This window comes from Rissa tridactyla, chromosome 4 (genome assembly GCF_028500815.1).
Source record: "Rissa tridactyla isolate bRisTri1 chromosome 4, bRisTri1.patW.cur.20221130, whole genome shotgun sequence".
Classification (NCBI taxonomy): domain Eukaryota; kingdom Metazoa; phylum Chordata; class Aves; order Charadriiformes; family Laridae; genus Rissa; species Rissa tridactyla.
Window position 1 is genome coordinate 19,946,176 of NC_071469.1, and position 17,695 is coordinate 19,963,870.

The window sequence follows — 17,695 nt, forward strand, 5'->3', positions numbered from 1 at the left end:
AATAAGAAAAAAATTCCAGTTTTCTACTTCATCATCTTCAGTGGTAAGATCTCCATCACGCACAGTATATTTTGCTAAGAGGCCAGTTGAAAATGAAAGGAGGTTGTTCCTGACCTCTCTGCTGAGTCACAGTGCAGCTTTAATTTTATATCCTTTCACCTCTGGATAGCTTGAACTCCTGTATATAGCACTGATGGCAAAACATGCTGATTAAATTTGCCATGACCTCTGAATACCATGTAATTTTCTTTCTCCTTCTAGCACCTTGTTGTTTTACTGGCACCTAGTTGCAGCTAGGAAGGTTCCTAGATCACTGATGACAGTGAAACAATGAGCAGTGTAATTTGGTGAAAGTATAGGTTGCTGATCGTACTTTGTATCTGCTGTTATTAATTTCCATGAGAGTTGTGTCTGCTTTACATACATGTGAGTGGGCATACCGTTTTAGAAATACCTGGAAATATCTTTTTAGTTTAAGCAATTGTCAGAGGAATGTTTTCTTTGCATACGTGCTCTCATAAGTATTAGGCAAGCCTAGTGCATGTTGATGTTAACAGGCATGACATTTAACTTAGTTGCACAAAACATTTTAAGTCACTTTGTGACTAATCCATGCTAGTGAATCCATATATGATACTGAACATTGGAAACTCTTAATGCTAGAGGTAAGAGGTTTCCTAAGGGAAACTTCAGGATACTTGACATTTTACCTGTAATAACAGTAAGCGTTTTCTTAAAGATGTCTTTGTCAGGACTTGTGTGTTAGCTCCTTTCCTGTTTCCATTTCTGGTCTTAGTGAGTGATTCTACTAAATTTAATCTTGCTTCCTTCACCTGCAGGAGAACTCGCTTTTAAAGTGAGTGCTGGGTAATCTACTGGTGTACAAACTGTGATTGCTTAGCAGGCCCCTGCAATGTCTTTTGCCTAGCTGAAAGTTAAAAACTACTTCCTAGTTGTTTACTGTCCTTTAGATCTTTGTTTTCCAACTTTTGCAAAGTAAGTTTTGCAACTTCGTAGCTTTAAGACCTCCAGTATTTCCATCGGTGATGTTTACTGGGTGATTGATTCATAACCTGGCAGTTGTTGCTAATCCAATGGTTCTGTATAGTTTCTGAACAGCTCCTTTACTAAGCCCAATTCATATATGCATACAGTAACTAGCTCAGTATCCAGGTCCCATGCAGTGTTTATAAATGGATGCAGATCAGCTGGATGTCCTTTACAGCCACTAACTAGCAAATACATTGTTGTGTATTTTTAGAGCTAAGGGAAGTCTAGCCTTCCAGTGGGTACTTACAGTCTCGTTTTCAATTACTTTTACATTCAGTACTCATTCTTCATAATAAAAGCTTATGTAAGATTTCTATTTTTGTATCATTCTAACTGGCATATGAATAACTTTTAATACTCTCTAATAGCAGTGAAATTGCAAAGGCACACTTCGGGGCATTTTCTTACTGAGATTTGCTAATGTCTGCAATTCATAAAGACCTCAGTGGTCAAACTGACTGTTCCCCTCCTGTCATTCCGCCTTGTGTGGTGAATTAACATTCAGAAGCTCGTTGCTAATTACACTGCATAATAAGTATACTTTCTTTAACACTGGCTATTAGCAGAGAGTATACTTGGCGTTTTATGTATTCTTTCAAGATGATGCAATTTTGGAAGTTGTATCCAGAGAAAGGTGGGTCAACATTTCTTAAATGATGTTAAGCAGATGGTCCTTGAATGGTGCCAAAGAGCCCGTACTAGATGGAAAGACATAATCCTTGTCATGGACCAACAGAAGCACAACTGTCTCACATCAAGAGAGTATTTCAAGAGCCAAGAGATATTATTAAGGCATAGTACTTTGACTTCAGTAAAACAAGAAATAGTTTGCCTTCAGGTGACAAGTGGTTTACAGAAGACTGCAAGTTCTCTTATCTGAATCACCATCTTGAATAACATTGGCCACAGAATTTTATGTAAACTTTCTATGTGTTAGGACATTTTGACTTTCATTGTTCAAGTGTCTGCGATGCTTGTAGGTATTCAAAGTGTTTTACATAGTGTTTTTTGTAAGTCAATCTTTGTAATTTAGTGTGTTCACTAAAAGACTCAGGAGACAATTATCCATTGCTTTATGATCTAAGGGTAATGCTTACCACCTAGAAAGAATTCATGTGTACTACATCCCTGTAGTTGCTGTGGTCTATTAGTATTCTCAGTACCCTCTTAGCTGCCTTGGCAACGACTGCACAATGCACTGATGTTTGACTACTATTCACCAGCATCTCCATCTCTTCTGCTCCTGGGTGTTTTCTTTTTAAATCCCAGGCTTTAATGCAATGAAAGGTACATATACAATGAAAAGTGTAGCAGTCATCTTGGGGCTGAGGGCAAGTGGCAGAACATGTATGCCCAGGATTTAAACTAGATTCTTAAGCAGCCTTCCTCTCTGAGGAAATATAAGCTGGGTACAGGGATGCTGGATGATGGAATGATATGTACGCTGTTAACCATGCATGAGTGTGCTCTACTGATGATGCTGAACCATAATGTTGAAGGGCTGAGGGAATGGACAGAGATATATACCATCTTTTACAGCCATTCTTAAAAGTGGACTGATCTACACTTGATCGGAATTGTTTCAGTGTTCAGTTGCGGTACCAGTGGAGTGTAGTGCATGTGGCTTCCTTCCTTTTTTAATACTTCTGTTGGAGTGCTGTGACATTGCTGTATTTTGGCCATCTGCAGAGCTTTTTGTAATCTCAGGTGAAGTTAGTGTTCCGCTGTCTGTAGTTCTGTGAGCTATTGCAAAAGACAGACACAGTCCCTCTCACTAAGCGGAAGACTGTAGTTAAATTCTTTATGATGTTTCTTTAGCATATTTGACTTTTTCTATCATACAGGTTTCCTGTACAACATCTCTCTAGTCCATCTTCCTTTATACCAAATACTGTCATAATCAGTGAGTCTCAACAAGTGAAGAATATGAAGGAGTATAAGAAATACAGCTCATGGAAGGAGTGTTTCATGAGTGACAATCCACTGTTACATTATTAACCCAAGCTGGCTGTCGTGAACCCTCAGTGATTTACCTTTTTTTTTTTTTTTTTTTTTTTTTTAAATGGATGTTCCTTAATTGCTTAATGTATTGTATTACCCTGTAATGGAGTGTTTTTGCAGCCCACGCTGCTGGTGGCAAAGTTTAGTTTTTTTCTCTTCTTAATGGAAAATTGCTTCATAAAATGACTGATTTTCTTGCCAAAAGATATTCTTGAATTGTTTATTATATATGTATGAGATGAGAACTTTGTGTATATTCTGTACCTGAAATATTGCATGTTTTCAGTGCAAAGACAGAATTTGTGAAAGAGGTAAGTTGAATGTTCTTACAGCAAATGTCTGTTTCAGGTGTGACTGAGACATTTCAGGTGCTGAATATATTTTTATGATAATAGGTGTAATTTTGCCAGGTAGTGCAGTAGGGTTTTTATTCAACTGTTCAATGATATTTCAATGGGCTTATTTTAGAATTCATGTGCATGCCCCCATTTTTGTGTCTCAAAAATTTTAATGAAATGACCCATCTTGTACCAATAATGAAATAGATACAATATACATATATATATACACAATATGGACTCACTCCAAAAGGTCCATGTCCTTCCTAGTTTGGGGTCCCCAGGGCTGGATGCAGTACTCCAGGTGGGGGTCTCACCAGAGCAGAGTAGAAGGGCAGAATCACCTCCCTCAATGTGCTGGCCACAATCCACATCCAGGATTTGGTTGGCTTTCTGGGCCGTGAGCACAGATTGCCAGCCCATGTTGAGCTTCTTATCAACCAATACCCTGAAGTTCTTCTCCTCAGGGCTGCTCTCAGCTCGTTCACTGCCCAGCCTTTATTTGTGCTTGGGATTGCCGTGACTCAGGTGCAGGACCTTGTACTTGGCCTTGTTGAACTTCATGAAGTTCGCACAGGTCCCTCTAAGATGTCATCCCTCCAGAGCGTCAACTGCTCCACACAGTTTGGTGTCATTGGCAAACTTGCTGAGGGTGCACTCAGTCCCACTGTCCGTGTTGCCAACAAAGATGTTAAACAGCACTGGTCCCAATACCAACCCCTGAGAAAGTATTTGGAAGATTAATCCTATGGAACAATGCATAAAGGGGGGAACTTGAGCACTTTCTTAAGTGTAACAGGCAACTCTGCAGTGTCTTTGAGTAGAAAATAAGAGAAAGACTCTGATTTTATGGGTTTTGATGTCTGCTTTTTCAATAAGCAGTCTTGAAAGGCTGCAGTACTGTCACACTGAGTGTGTGCATGTATTTATATACATTCTGTCAACATATTTTCTGTGCTTATATTAGTAATATGTTTTGCTTGCCCTGACTTTAAGGACTTTACTGATTAGCAGTTTAATGCATTCAGAGAGGAACTGGGCTCTACTCGTGATTCTCTTATTGACTTGTGTAGCCTTTGGCAAATTGCCTAATACTTGCGTTTCTGGTATTTGAAAAATGTTGGTACATATTCTTGTATAATGCTTCTGAGGGAAGCTATCTTTAGAGAGAAAAATTGCTGGAAAAATTCATGTTTATTTCTATATATTAAACTCATCAGTCTAGGTTTTGTTCCACATTTAATCCCTCAGGCAGATGCTCAATTCAATAGTATCTTCTTTCTGGTACAAAATGATTTTCAGGGGACTGATTGTGGTATTGAAAGTAGAGAGGATGAAGAAGACATGGAATCGCATATTTTTTTCACATATTCATACTTGGACCTCCAGTAGAGCAGAACTTTATTCTAAATATAGTGGTACTTCTGTTTTATAGCAGAATGTCCAGACAGGCATTGTGGCAATGGAAGGAAAAGGTGATGGTGTTATGCCTCCAGAAGTACACTGGGCAATGTATTGGCTTGAAAGTTAGAGAATACCATTTTTCAAGGAGGATTTGAAGCCAAATATTAGAGTAATGGCCTTTGATTTTTTTTAATTGAAATAAAATTCATGCCTAATCGTGGAAAGCAACTGACACCTTTGCTGGAAAAGATGCCAGTTATTTTATGTACGTAAGACAAACCATGGATGAAATATCTCTGAAACACTCAGTTTTCTATGCTTTCTGAACAATAAATACCTGCATAAAGGCATGCTGGGTTTTTACATCATAAAAGTTTGTGGGTCTGTAGTAGCAATAATGCAAGTACTTCAGTATTTTCACCATAGTGTTTTGAATTTAGTTTCAGTAGAGGTATTCTAAATAGTAAACAGTAAAAAATAGTCTTACTTGAGAATATTTTCCGTGGCTATTTCATGAAAAAATTACCAATCCAAAAATGTATAACGTACATAAACTACAATGAGAACTTAAATGGGAGATCAGAGAAGTTCCCAGTGCAGCACCATGCCAATTGGTATTTTAATGTTATGGACTGCTGATGGATGCATATGCGCTATATATATATGCATAAAATCTATTAAATTTAGCATTCCTTTGAGAGCCTTCCTTTTCAAATTTCCTGATGCTTGTGTGTTTAAAATCTATTTGAAGTCTCATGTCTAGTGAAAAACTATGACACCAGTTAAATTTCCTTTTTTCAAATAAACATAATACAAATTTTTTTGGTGTCTGTGATCTTGTAAAAATAAAACTACAAAATTCTGTGCAATATATGGTGAAAGGAGTGGACAGGTTTGAGACCTTAATGAGAATTATCAAAATGAAAGTATTACGTATAGAAAGTTGTTTATAATCAAATAAGATTACACTTGCATAGATTACACTGTTGAATAATAATTTAAATGGTTATAGAGAGAATAATGTCCTACAAATTTGAGTCTGTAATACAAAGTGTGGGACGACACTGCTTTTCTACAGCTTCCACACAAGTGTTATCAGCAGCTGTCTGCAGACTTGCAAGGCTCTGCATTCTTATGAGTGCCTGTAAAGGCAGGCTTTGATGCAAACACAGAAGGCATGGTGCAGTTCAGGATTCAGATTTGGACATTTGTATGTGTACACGTAAGTGCCTGTATGTGATCTGTGTGCCTGAAATACCATTTTAGTAAGTGAAGCCTAGAGGTACGTGGCTACTGGAGAACTACTAGATAGTCCTCTGTCAGAGGGGCAGCCTCCTGCTGCCTGCCTTCTCCAGCAAGCTGTCATAGGGCAGCCGTGGTGCCAGCATCCAAGCATATGTGGCTCTCCGTCTCTTTAATGCCACCTTGTGCTCATGAACCAAATTCCTTCACAATGTGCTATGATCATTTACTGTATGTTAGCAAAAATTAATAAACCAGTAATTACTAAAACTAGTGAAGCAAAGCAATAATGCTCAATGAAACATTTATTTAAACAGTGAGAAGATCAAATAGTAGGAGACACAATCAGGCACATACCTCACTCCCGCATGATTCATTACAGTGACATGCTGCGTATAGCCCACCCTATGGCTACATGAGAGAATTTGTCCTCCCATGCACCTTCTATGACAGCTGACTGCAGGAGGTCACCCATCTTGGTTGAGATAGCTGATGAGGATAGGGTCATGTTGACCACTCAGGGCACAGTATGTATAAAATTACTTCAATGTAGGTCCAGCAACACGGGTGAGACTCCAGTGCTTCTTCCCTTGGGGTTTTGATACTGTATCCCTTGAGGTTGTGTTTCTGCATGTAAGTTGTGCCTACTGGTTGCTGTTCCTCCAGTTCTTTTTGGAAGGATCTTGGCCAAAGTAATACAAAAGTTTTACCTAGATTAAGCAATTCATCTGTTCATATTTCATTCAAGTTTTTGTTACTGCACATTTTCGTGCCCTTTGATAAGAGGGTATTTTTGATCTGTCTTTTTACAAAAAATAAAACTGTACAAAAAATAAAACAGATACAGACAGGAGGGGTCACGTCAACTAACAGAATAACGTGTCCAATTTCTCTCAATCAACTGTTTCCATCAAAACCAGCAACCGTTTCAAAGAAAAGATTACGTTCTCTCTGGTTTTCTTTTTTTTTTTGGTCTTAGTATACAAATCTCATTGCATTCAGGTAATTAAAATGCCGTAACAGTTTTCACATTTCGTTGCCTAATTAACAGCAATAAAGGCCACACTAAATCAGGATGAATCTGTAATTTCAGCACTAATCACACAAGTGTGAGTGTCAGCATCATAACGAGATGCACAAATCTGGAGGTAATGAGGCTGTGGCTGTCTGGGAAATTAGAGCAAGTGCTGGCACAAATTGTACAGCAAGGTTTATTCCCATTTTATTAATTATATGCTTGCACAGGGAATTGTAACCAACTCAAATTACTTTAATTTGTGAAATTCATGCTCCAGCTATGAACTTGACATCTGAGCATGAGGTTGGGTTTCCCATCGCTCCCTCAGTGCGAAAACAACAACAAGAAAACCCAGTGCCCAGAAACGTTTGTTTAGATGTGAAGACTTTGACATTCTAGCATGCAAGGGTATTGCAAAGCTGATGGCAGCACTGTTGCACAATCATCATTTAATGATGATGGTAGTGTCCTACTGTGTAGGATGTCAAGGCTTTCTAAGGTGGAAGGGTTTCAGAAATGCCGAAGTTAAGAGTATAACAAATAAAGACATTTGGGGTGCAGATAATGACTGGTATAATGTAATTTCTTCTCTTACCCGGCCTCTTTGATTGATAAACTGAAAAATACCATCTTGATTGTTTCGGTTAAGTGAAAGTATAGTTTTGCATTCTAAGAAAAACTGTTGCAGTGCTACAGACTAAAAAATACTAATTCAAACTTGTTGATTCATATGAGGTTGGTTTTATGAACAGATCCTGCAAGTTCATCTGTGTTTTTGATCAAGGTGATTAAATGATTTGTGATGATTCTATCCTAAGGCTGTATAATAAAGTTCTGTTTAACTTGGAGGTTTATACAGTGCCTGAATTAAATTTTTGTTACATATACACATTTTACGTTGATAGCCAAGGACAACAGTGGTCTTTCTCGCACTATAATTTTTTTTGATTACTTAATATTCAGCACACAAATATCATACCTTGGACTTTTTTTCTGAATTCTACTAGATTGGTACATGGAGAATTTGCTCACAAAATCACTATTCATTATATCTATATTAAATTTTTATATTGCATTAACATTTCTAACCAAATAGTTGATAACAAATTTACTGTCATTGCCAAAAAGATTTTTCACAAGGCGTTGGATGAGTTATATTTCCTAGGCTCTGTTTGTCATGATGTTGAGAAGCTGTAAAGGTGCTAGTGAGGTTAATGATTATCTTCAGTAGCATAAGCATTTTACAGGAAGAACACTGACAATCCCACAGTGGGTAACAATTTATTCTCTTTCACTGGATAAAGGTTGGTACTAGCAAGTAACTTCTTGTATCAGGAGTAAATAGCTTAAAAAGTTATTCCAAACCTCATGGATTCTTCCTCATCCCTAGTCATACTGAATGCAGTGCTAGTTTTTGTACCAGCCAACAGTGCTATATCCATTAAAATTGAGAGAGAGATACTATTTCCGGTTTCAGATAGTCACCAGGAAGAGCTGCTGTGTATTACCTTATAATGACTCAAGTTCTCAGTAAAAGACTGTATGAACAGCCATCTTGTGTGTTTTAGACAAGAACTCTCTTTCAGTCAATCACAGCAAAATCTTGATGCATTTGATTGCATCTCTGCTTCATACTGGCTTGTGGGTTTCCTCATGTTTCCAGTCGTGTTAGGTCTTTTAGTTTTTGCATTAACGGAAAATAGTAGCCTTTTAAAACCTATACTGGTACAAACCATCTGGGTTTTCTTCATCAGTCCAGTTGGACTTACTCAGTGCTCTGCGATAGTCTGTGTCATTAAGCAACATGTGGGGTTTATCAAGGTAAACTGAAAACATACTAATGATTGCCAGCATAAACCCAGTATTCATATCTTTGCCTGGTATTAAAGTGGTATTAGAAGAGGTTCAGTATGGTCTTTCATAAGACTTGCTGACTGCTATTTTAGAAGAAATTTTTCTCTGCTCAGTTTCCTATTTGGCAAAACTTGTTCTTAAGAAATTTGACTTAAAAGTTGAAGTCTGAAAAAACCATGATTCTGACAGATACCGTAAGGCTGTCTGTTCTGTCTCAAGATGCCATCTGCCAGGATCCTTGTTTTCAGGTTTCTGTTCCCTGGTAGAATTTTGGAAATCACGAAGCTCTCAGGGTTTTTGTCCTAAAAGGGTGGGTGATAGACTGTAACGTAACCTACACAGTCAGTGGCTGCTCTGCTCTGAGCTTATGCATAATCTTTGATGCATAGCAGGCATGTCCTCTTGATTCTGTCTTAGAAGAAAGACTTTCACTAGAAGTTACATCTTTTTGACAATTTTTCTTCTCCTTCAGTTTTGCCGACAAAACAATTAGATATTTTCTGAATTCACGGTTGTATACTTCTTCTGTGACCTTTCCTTTGGATTTCAGAATGCTCTATTGACCATCGTATTGCATTGGAATTTATTTATTATTTGCAGCCCTTTACTGATGTGCTATGATCAGGAGCTGAGACTGAATTTTTTTTTTTTAATCTTCGCATATCTCTGAATATCCATGAGACTTCTGAGGCTTGGAAACAAAACACAAGTTGAAAGGAAACTTCAGGATATGTTTTATCTTAATATTTATTGTGTATACTGGTTTAAACTCTCTTATGTAACTTTTTTTTTTCAGTTATTTTGGTTGGGTAAAACAGAGGATGTTGATTGGCTGGAATATCCCAAAAGCTGTCAAGAAGTGCCCCATGACATTGGTACCATGCGCGGGATGAATTACATCTAACAACCACACATTGCCTCTAGGAGCTTTGAGAGTTTCTGTTTATCTCAAACATGGAACTGAAATCCAGGAATGTGAATTCTCTCAAATCTTGGAGAGGCAGAACTGTAGACAGTGTTCTCTTCCCAGATTCTGATACGTTGTGTCCATGCAGAATTAGTATTGTAAGGATCTTTGTAAATTTGTACGCTGGGCTTGTGGATTTCTAGGAAATTATCAGAAAACAAGTGAGAGTATAAGAGGGTCTGGAGTAGAAGCATCAGCTCAGCACTGAGAAATTAATCTGATTTTTTATCTACAACTTACAGGTGCCAGTGCTAATCATACATCTAATTATTACATCTTTTCTTCCTCTTCCCTTGCCCTTCTACGTAAGTAGGCTTAAAAGATGCCTTTTTGCAGGGTAAGAAATGTTTGAATACTATTAAAAATTGAATACTTATCTAAAACAGTAATATGAGTTGCAGTTAACCTAGTTTTTCATGACTTGATAAGCTCATACTGGTTTGAAATCACTCAGGCTTTCGTACCATAAACTGTTATTTTGAAATGTGATTATCCTGCTGAACTGTGGTTAAAATTCTTTGTTACTTCATTCATTATTCAGAAGACTGTAGACTTAAGAGTAGCTTAAGATACATGTCATATATTTGTAATGCATTAATTCACTTTCAGCATTGATCAACGCTTTGTGTACAATTAGCAAGCAGATTTAACAATCTGCTAGGACGATGCTCTGTTGCATAACTATTGTGCTCATATCTCCCAAAATCCAGGGCAGAGAGAGGCCACAAGAGAAAGATTGTTTTAACTGCACTGTTGTTGTTCAACAAGCATAGATAATGTGTTGCTGGATTTCAGAGTGTAATATTTGTTTGTCATATCAATATCAAGTTGGTACTGGAAGGCAAAGTAAAATGGAATACGCTATGTATAACACTGACTTTAAAATTTGAATGTCAGGAATGTGTTGCTGTGCTGCATAAGGGACACATTTAAAATGTATGTCATTTTAAATTAACCTTAGATGATCTATAAAAGTAACTGAAATTAGATCCCTCTTTTGTATGCATGTATATTTTGCTGTCTTACAGTACCCTTCGGTAGCAGGATAATTGGAAGGTCTAGAGGGACTTGTTGGTTAGAGACATCCCCCTTCCCTTTATTCAGCTTGCACACTTATAAAGAAATTCACAGGCATAACAAGCTGTTCTCCGCTGTTGTGCTACTGCTCTTTACTCAGAACCTTTAAGGAGGACTGGGACTGCAGTTGGGACTGTAGAATTACCTACTCTAGAGCAGTGTTTGAGGGCTTCATCTATTCAGGCATATAGTGTTTGAATAGCTACAGAAGGAATGGATGAATGAATGGATGAACAAATAAATAAAGTCTGTATGCATTTGCTGCTTAGGAATTTCTGCAAGTATAACCCTGTTTCAGAATAATACTTGGTCTGTGCTGCCCAGAATGCAGAATGCCCAGAATACTGCCCAGAATGATAAAATAGCTGTGCTTGCTTAATGTAGATTTGAAACCCTGAAATATATACAGTATTTAACAGATTCTAACAAGCAAAATCTTGATGATGTTCCTGATGTCATTTTGACTTTCTGGGTTGCTCTGAGAGCACCGAAAGAGTTGATAATCTCGTACAGACATCTGCGGTGCAGCATGGCAGTCAGCTGTTCATATGGAACAGTTAAGAGCTGTTTTATTGAGCAAAAATACACTCTTGATGTATTTAAACAGAATTTTCATATTACAAGCAATTAGAATAAGTTGTTTATTAAGAAAATGAAAATTTTCTGCACATAAAACACTATAATTTTATCTCTTGAAATAGACTTCAAATAAAGTGATATCATATCTAATAATAATTGTGAAATACCACAATTCTTGTAATTCCAGATGGACAAATGTTTGGTTGCTAGATGTTTTTCCATGCAAATACTTGCTTAGCCATGTGAGATTGTGAAACAGCTGCAATAAAGGCTTGAACAAAGGTGCCGTAGTAATCGCTAGGCAGCCCATCAGAGCACTGACTTTCTGAGGTCACTACTTATCAAACCAAGGCACTTGAAAGGCTTTCAATTTTTTAATTTTTCCACACGTTTTAAAAAGATTCTTCTGACTGCAGCTGTAACCTAATCTAGTGTTTCTCATAGGAACTGTTAAGAGGTAAAAACTGTTATGTTATCACAGAATACAAAACTGCAATAAGATTCTCCTGTAAAAGGAATATCAGACAGGTGGTGTTCAGGAGTAGATGCTGCTGTAGACATGGGAAGAATCACAAGCATCACTGACAGTAGCAGCTGTAGCAATTAGCCAATTAAACAGTTTTTATTGATGATCTGCAATAGCTAATAAACTTTTAACAAGCTATAAAACACCCCATGGATCAATCTTGCTAGTAAGAGGCTGGATCATAACCAATACTTATTAATTCTAACTAACATTATCGTTTGCAAATGGAAGGAGTAAGTGGACTGTATGCCAAATGTAAGAGTGGAGACATCATTCCAAATAAATTCTGGTAGTTTAGGGAATATTTATAATTTACTTCAGCAGATAAAGCAATCTTTGAAAAGCAGGGTTTGGGGGCATCTTTTTAGCTTTCCATGTCATTAAGCCAAGGATGAGACTTACAGACATGGAGTCACAGCACAATCACAAAAAAGCTGGTCAAGAAAAGCAGACAGGTTTGAGGGGATGGGGGGGTGTGATGGAGGGAGGGGTGTTTTCTATAGTTCATATGACACAAAACCATGTTTAGGGGAAACACCGTTCGAAAACACGGGGCTTAAGTAACTTTAGCAATTACTTACCTGGTAATATATTTTTATCTGGTTGGCTGAATATTATTTTTCTCAGTCAAAATGGTTATTTAATGCTACACACTGGCATTTAGGATTTTTAAGGATAAATAAATAGAAGGCTAATGGGGAGATATTTAAGGATTAAGAAGTTGTAGAAAGTGAAATGTTAACAGATAAGATATTGATTAAAGTTTAAAAATACCATACGTAATGAAAAACTGAAGAAGTATTTCATCAGTCTTACTGCTATAGGCTAAATTCACTGGGATTCCTAGAATTCCAAGTGTGTGACTAATATAACATGTAACTGTGAATTCTTGGGAGGTTCTTATCAAATTTCCAAACAGTGCCAATGTTAATAGTTTGCATTTTTTAATTTCTTTCATTTACTTGTGCTTAGTCCAGCACTGTTATTTCAGTGATACTATTGTTTAAATGTAATTTCAGCTGAGAATTCAGATTGTTTTTCAGGGAAGTTGCCATGATCCATGTGTGTGCATCCGGTTATACACTTAAAGACAGAAAATAATTTTGCTTAATTTATGTCCTCTTTTTAGCTCTATGCATGAAAAGCACCTACCTCAGTGTAACACAAAACCCGTACATTAAGAGTTCAAACATGAAATTCTTGCATAAAAATGTAGGCTTCATATGTAATGTATGATGTGTCTCATACAGAGTTGTTTCGTGTCCTGGAGGGTTTTTTCTTTATCTTCCTTATAGGTACAGGATTCTAATGGAAATTTTCTGCATCTAAAGTAACTGATGATCTCAGAGGTTTTTTTGTAAATATTTGCTTGAATGCTTTGTAAATATTGGTTACTGTCTGCAAATGTTTGGAGTTGGCACTAAAAATTATTGTAGGTATAGCTACCACAGAAACAGTCCCAGTGTGAAGTATGTGAAAGACACTGTTACACTACAAACCCCCTTGCTTACCAGATGAGGAATACTGCAATTAGAAATGAATCACACCTATAACCATCACGGCTGTCCCACCAAAAACTTCACTTAAGCTACAATTGTTGCTAGAAAATTACCTTTGGTTTCTTGGCAGTGAGTTAATTGAAGGTATAAATAAATAATAAATAAAAGCCGCTACAACAACTTATCTGCAGGATGAGCAGAACCAATACAGAGACTGTAGGTAAACCAATAAAGTGTAGGCTTCAGTTGACCATCAGGTCTTTCTTGTTCCCAAAATTCAAAACAGTAAAGCGTGTAAAATTGCACTTAGTGGTAACTATGGTTCCATCTGCTGTGCAGTCAAGTAGTTAAACTTTTTCATGTGAGCCATAACCAAATCTTTTCTCTGGTGCGTGTGTTCCAAGAAACTCTGGAATGAGTGACTAGGTGGAGTAAATGAAAAATATGTCCACAATAGCCTGTTCCTATGAAATAGAATAAGTACACAGATAAGTTTTCCAGAACAGCTCACCCAACTCTTTGAGATAAGTTGAGATGTTTATTTTCCACTTGCAGCAGTTCTAATTAATGTAATTAATGCTGTTAATGCAGTGAGATTTCCTCAGGGATTTCACAGAAAAATTATGTTTCTGCAGTTGGGACTTACGTAGGAAACTCTTTGCAGGAGCTGGAAACAAAAAGCCTGGGCAAGCAATGGAAATGATGGCACAAGCACCATTTGATTCTGTTGCTGCCTGTGCTGGGACTGCTGGGTTTGAAGTTCACCATCATCCTTGTGCTCATACCTTTGCTAGGTCTCGGTTGGTTGGTTACAGTGCTGGCATTCTCCTTGCTTCCCCAATAGTTTTCTTGGAGGCAGATCCTTGTTTGTTCCCTGGTAACAGACTGTACCTTGTGACTGGCTTCTCTGAGTTGCCAGGTGAGCATGGATCCTGCAAAATCGCTGTTAGCACACACTTCCCCTGGGCTCCTATTGTACAGTCTCATTTTGCAGTTTGCCTTATCAGGTATTTGTGATACTTACAGGAAAAACAAAAAAGTAAATACCCACTGGGACTTGCTAATGGGTCCCAGAAAACAAACACTCTTCACTTTAACTAGAAAAAGAAACATACAGAGGGCAAAATAATAAACGTCTATGTATTTCTTATCTTTTTCTGTCCTCATTAAGTATTATTTGAAGTTAACAATAGGGCCTCTAAGAGTTTATTATTCCCCTCCTGCACATAGTTTTTGCTCTTCTGCTTAGAAAAAAAATAATTGTCCCTTTGTTATTTTCTCCACAAAGAGCCATTACACAACCCTTCCTTTTATAATCCCTTGTCCCTTTTTGTGTGTCTTTCCCAGGCAGCCTTGTCTGAGGATCAAAGTTCATTTGTATATTTAGAGCCTGTTAGAATTTAAATGTAAAGTGAGTTTTGTCTTGTGTGGCGAGCCCTCCTCCAAGGTTGCTCCCTCTGAATAGCTGGTCAGCAAATGATTCTTTATTGCATCTGACCTGGGAGACCAGCTGCCGCTCTGGTAGAGAACTGTAGAGTGTGTGTGCCCTCAAACCGTATGTGTTGTGACATTTTCATAACCTTAAGCAAAATTCATAACTTAGTGACATTCTCTGAATTGTCAGAGGTAGTTGGTGGAAATGTATCTTGAAGAAATGAAATGTAAAAGATTTACTGGGGAGTACGTCCCATGACCTGCAGAAGTAATGAGAGAATGTTCTGAAAAGCTTATTGTCATGTTGCTTTTGGATAGAGCATGGAGGAATGGCAATACAAAGGCTTGTTAATGCAAGTCAAAGTAATATGGTATTTGCAAAGGTGTGGATGTGAAAGAAGCAAATGAAGACATGTCTGTTGATTACTTTCACAAAATGAAGTTTGTCAATGCAAGAATTCTGGAATCCATTTCTGTTAAAGTTTATAAATATTGCACTTCATTATTATGAGGAGACAGACTGCATGCATCATAGTTTTTAAATTGCTATTAAACAGCAAAAATGTGCTTTCAAAAGCAGAAAAGAAACATGAGGTGCAGTGGATTCTCCAACTTCTGGTTTTCATTTGGATTACATTTGTAAATCCTATTTCTCTACTTTGAAAATCTTCATTTTCTATGTTTACATAGTTAACTATTTTTTTAATTCTTTTCACTTGCACAAAATGACAAGTGACTTCAAAACTCTGGGATTTTTTTTTACACCCCCACAGTGAAATGGAGAAAATGAATTGCATTGAAATCTTTTGGTTTTACAGATAAGACATAGTTTGAGTTTGTTCTTTTTCCTATTCTATCTACGTTGCACAATCTACACAAATTGGATAGGACTGATGCAAAAATTGTTACTCCAGATGAAATTTAAGATGTAGAATATTTGGGCTGGTATTTGCCTAAAATATTAGGAAGAACAGTGATGAAAATTATGCTCTTAACTAGCAAAGCTTTATATTGACAAACCCATAGTGCAGATTCCTTTATCTTTTTGCCCATTGACCTTATTCTACATGGGTGACTGATGTAGGCACTGCTGAAAAAACCTGTCAGTCCTATAGGTGTGTTTTCATTTTGGAGGGGTGGCAAAGCAGGGTTAAATCGTGACATGTTAGTTACTTTTTGAATTTAAATATATACCACTTGATAGCTTAGCCTGGTCATCTTGACAGGGAGAACACTTTTAATATTCTATAGTTTTATGTCTCATCCAGAAATGTTGCTTGCATTAACAGTTATGGTAAGCTGAAACTTCATGGGACTGTACATTTACAGGAATACCAAGCTTATCCTGTGCTATAGTCCAAAACTTCAAAGTGGCAAGAAATATGCGTGCTTTGTGATCTCTATACTGTTTGTTATTTATGGAGTTTCTGTTATTTTCATTTCAAAAGTAAAGAATTCCCATCTTTCAGTCTCTCTTGCAAGTTTCCAGAATTTTGAGCAGTCTGGACATCTTGTTTGAATCCTCAGATTTCACAGCGTCATCTTAAGTATTATCACTCATGCTCATGATCTTGCAGTTGTGAAATCTCAGAAGGATATCACAATGAAGTTACAACCACAATGTTCAGCCATGGTGCCATCATAGTACTGCCTCCATTTATGATATTGGGTTGTTTAAATAAAGTTTTATGCTACAATAACATCCTTCAAATGATGTTTGGAGTTTTGCAAATAATGTATTTGCTGCTTCTTTATCATACGAATTGGAAAATAATGTTGATGCTACCATTTCTTTTTAATAAAGGAGAGAGAAGTTAAAATAATTGTAACCAACCTATTTATATATGAACTGACATTACATTGGCATGACTTTTTTAGAGTCAGTTTTCAGTGGTAGCCAGTCTATTTTGAAACTTGGTAATGCTCACAATGGGAAAAGTAAAAAATAGCAAATGATTAGAAAATGTAGTTCATCTTTTTCCGCAGTTGACTTGCTGAAATACCATAACAGTGATTAAAAATAACAGCCATTTAATCAGTGATCTTAAATTTCAAGTATTAACAGACTTTAATTTTGAAAAAAATATGGTCATGTTTAATGACTAGTTAGTGTTACAGAACCCATATATAAATGACAACCCAGGGCTTATTCTCCTTTTAAGGTGTTTGTCAGCATATATTGCATGGTGCACGTTTCTAAAAAGCAAATGTTGTACCAAATTTCAAAATCCTTGATCCTTTAAGTATATTATACAATCCAGTTGGCAGATTATATCATTAAGATGCCAGGTCTGCTTCAATTAAAATTAAGAACCTGGTTTTATTTCTAATGCTTTTCTAAATACTGTAAAGTTAACATGCTTACTTAGATTTTCCTTGGATGTCTCCTGGCAAGGTTTATGCACCAAATCAGCGCTTGTTGGAATAGTTCAGTAGCTCATCTCCTCTTTTCTAATTCCTCCACAGCCCACAAACTTTTCTGGTGATTGACAGGTTCTATTAGTGCTTGTTCCCATATGGAGATTAAACCATGACTAATGGAACTGTGCCCCAGACTTTCTCATTTCCTAGATGTCTCTGTCATCTACTCCAATGGCACCTACTTGCCCCATGGGAAAACAAAATTGAAATAGGTCTCAAACCAAGATAGGTTTTACATTCACCTAACTGATTGCAGTATGTATGGGCAAGGTAATACAAATGATT

General features: G+C 37.0%; 1 protein-coding gene across 8 annotated transcripts in view; it reads left to right on the forward strand.

Annotated features, from left to right (window-relative positions):
• The window catches only part of CHID1 (chitinase domain containing 1), a 141,634-nt gene that overhangs the window by 66,725 nt on the left and 57,214 nt on the right, over positions 1-17,695 (forward strand). The window contains exon 10 of one of the 8 annotated variants that reach the window (XM_054198958.1): positions 10,117-10,642. The exons of the other annotated variants lie outside the window; for them this stretch is intronic. Coding sequence (XP_054054933.1) covers positions 10,117-10,129 — 13 coding nt within the window. The 3' untranslated portion in view covers positions 10,130-10,642. Of the gene's footprint in view, positions 1-10,116; positions 10,643-17,695 lie in introns of those variants that run through there. 8 annotated transcript variants of the gene reach the window in all.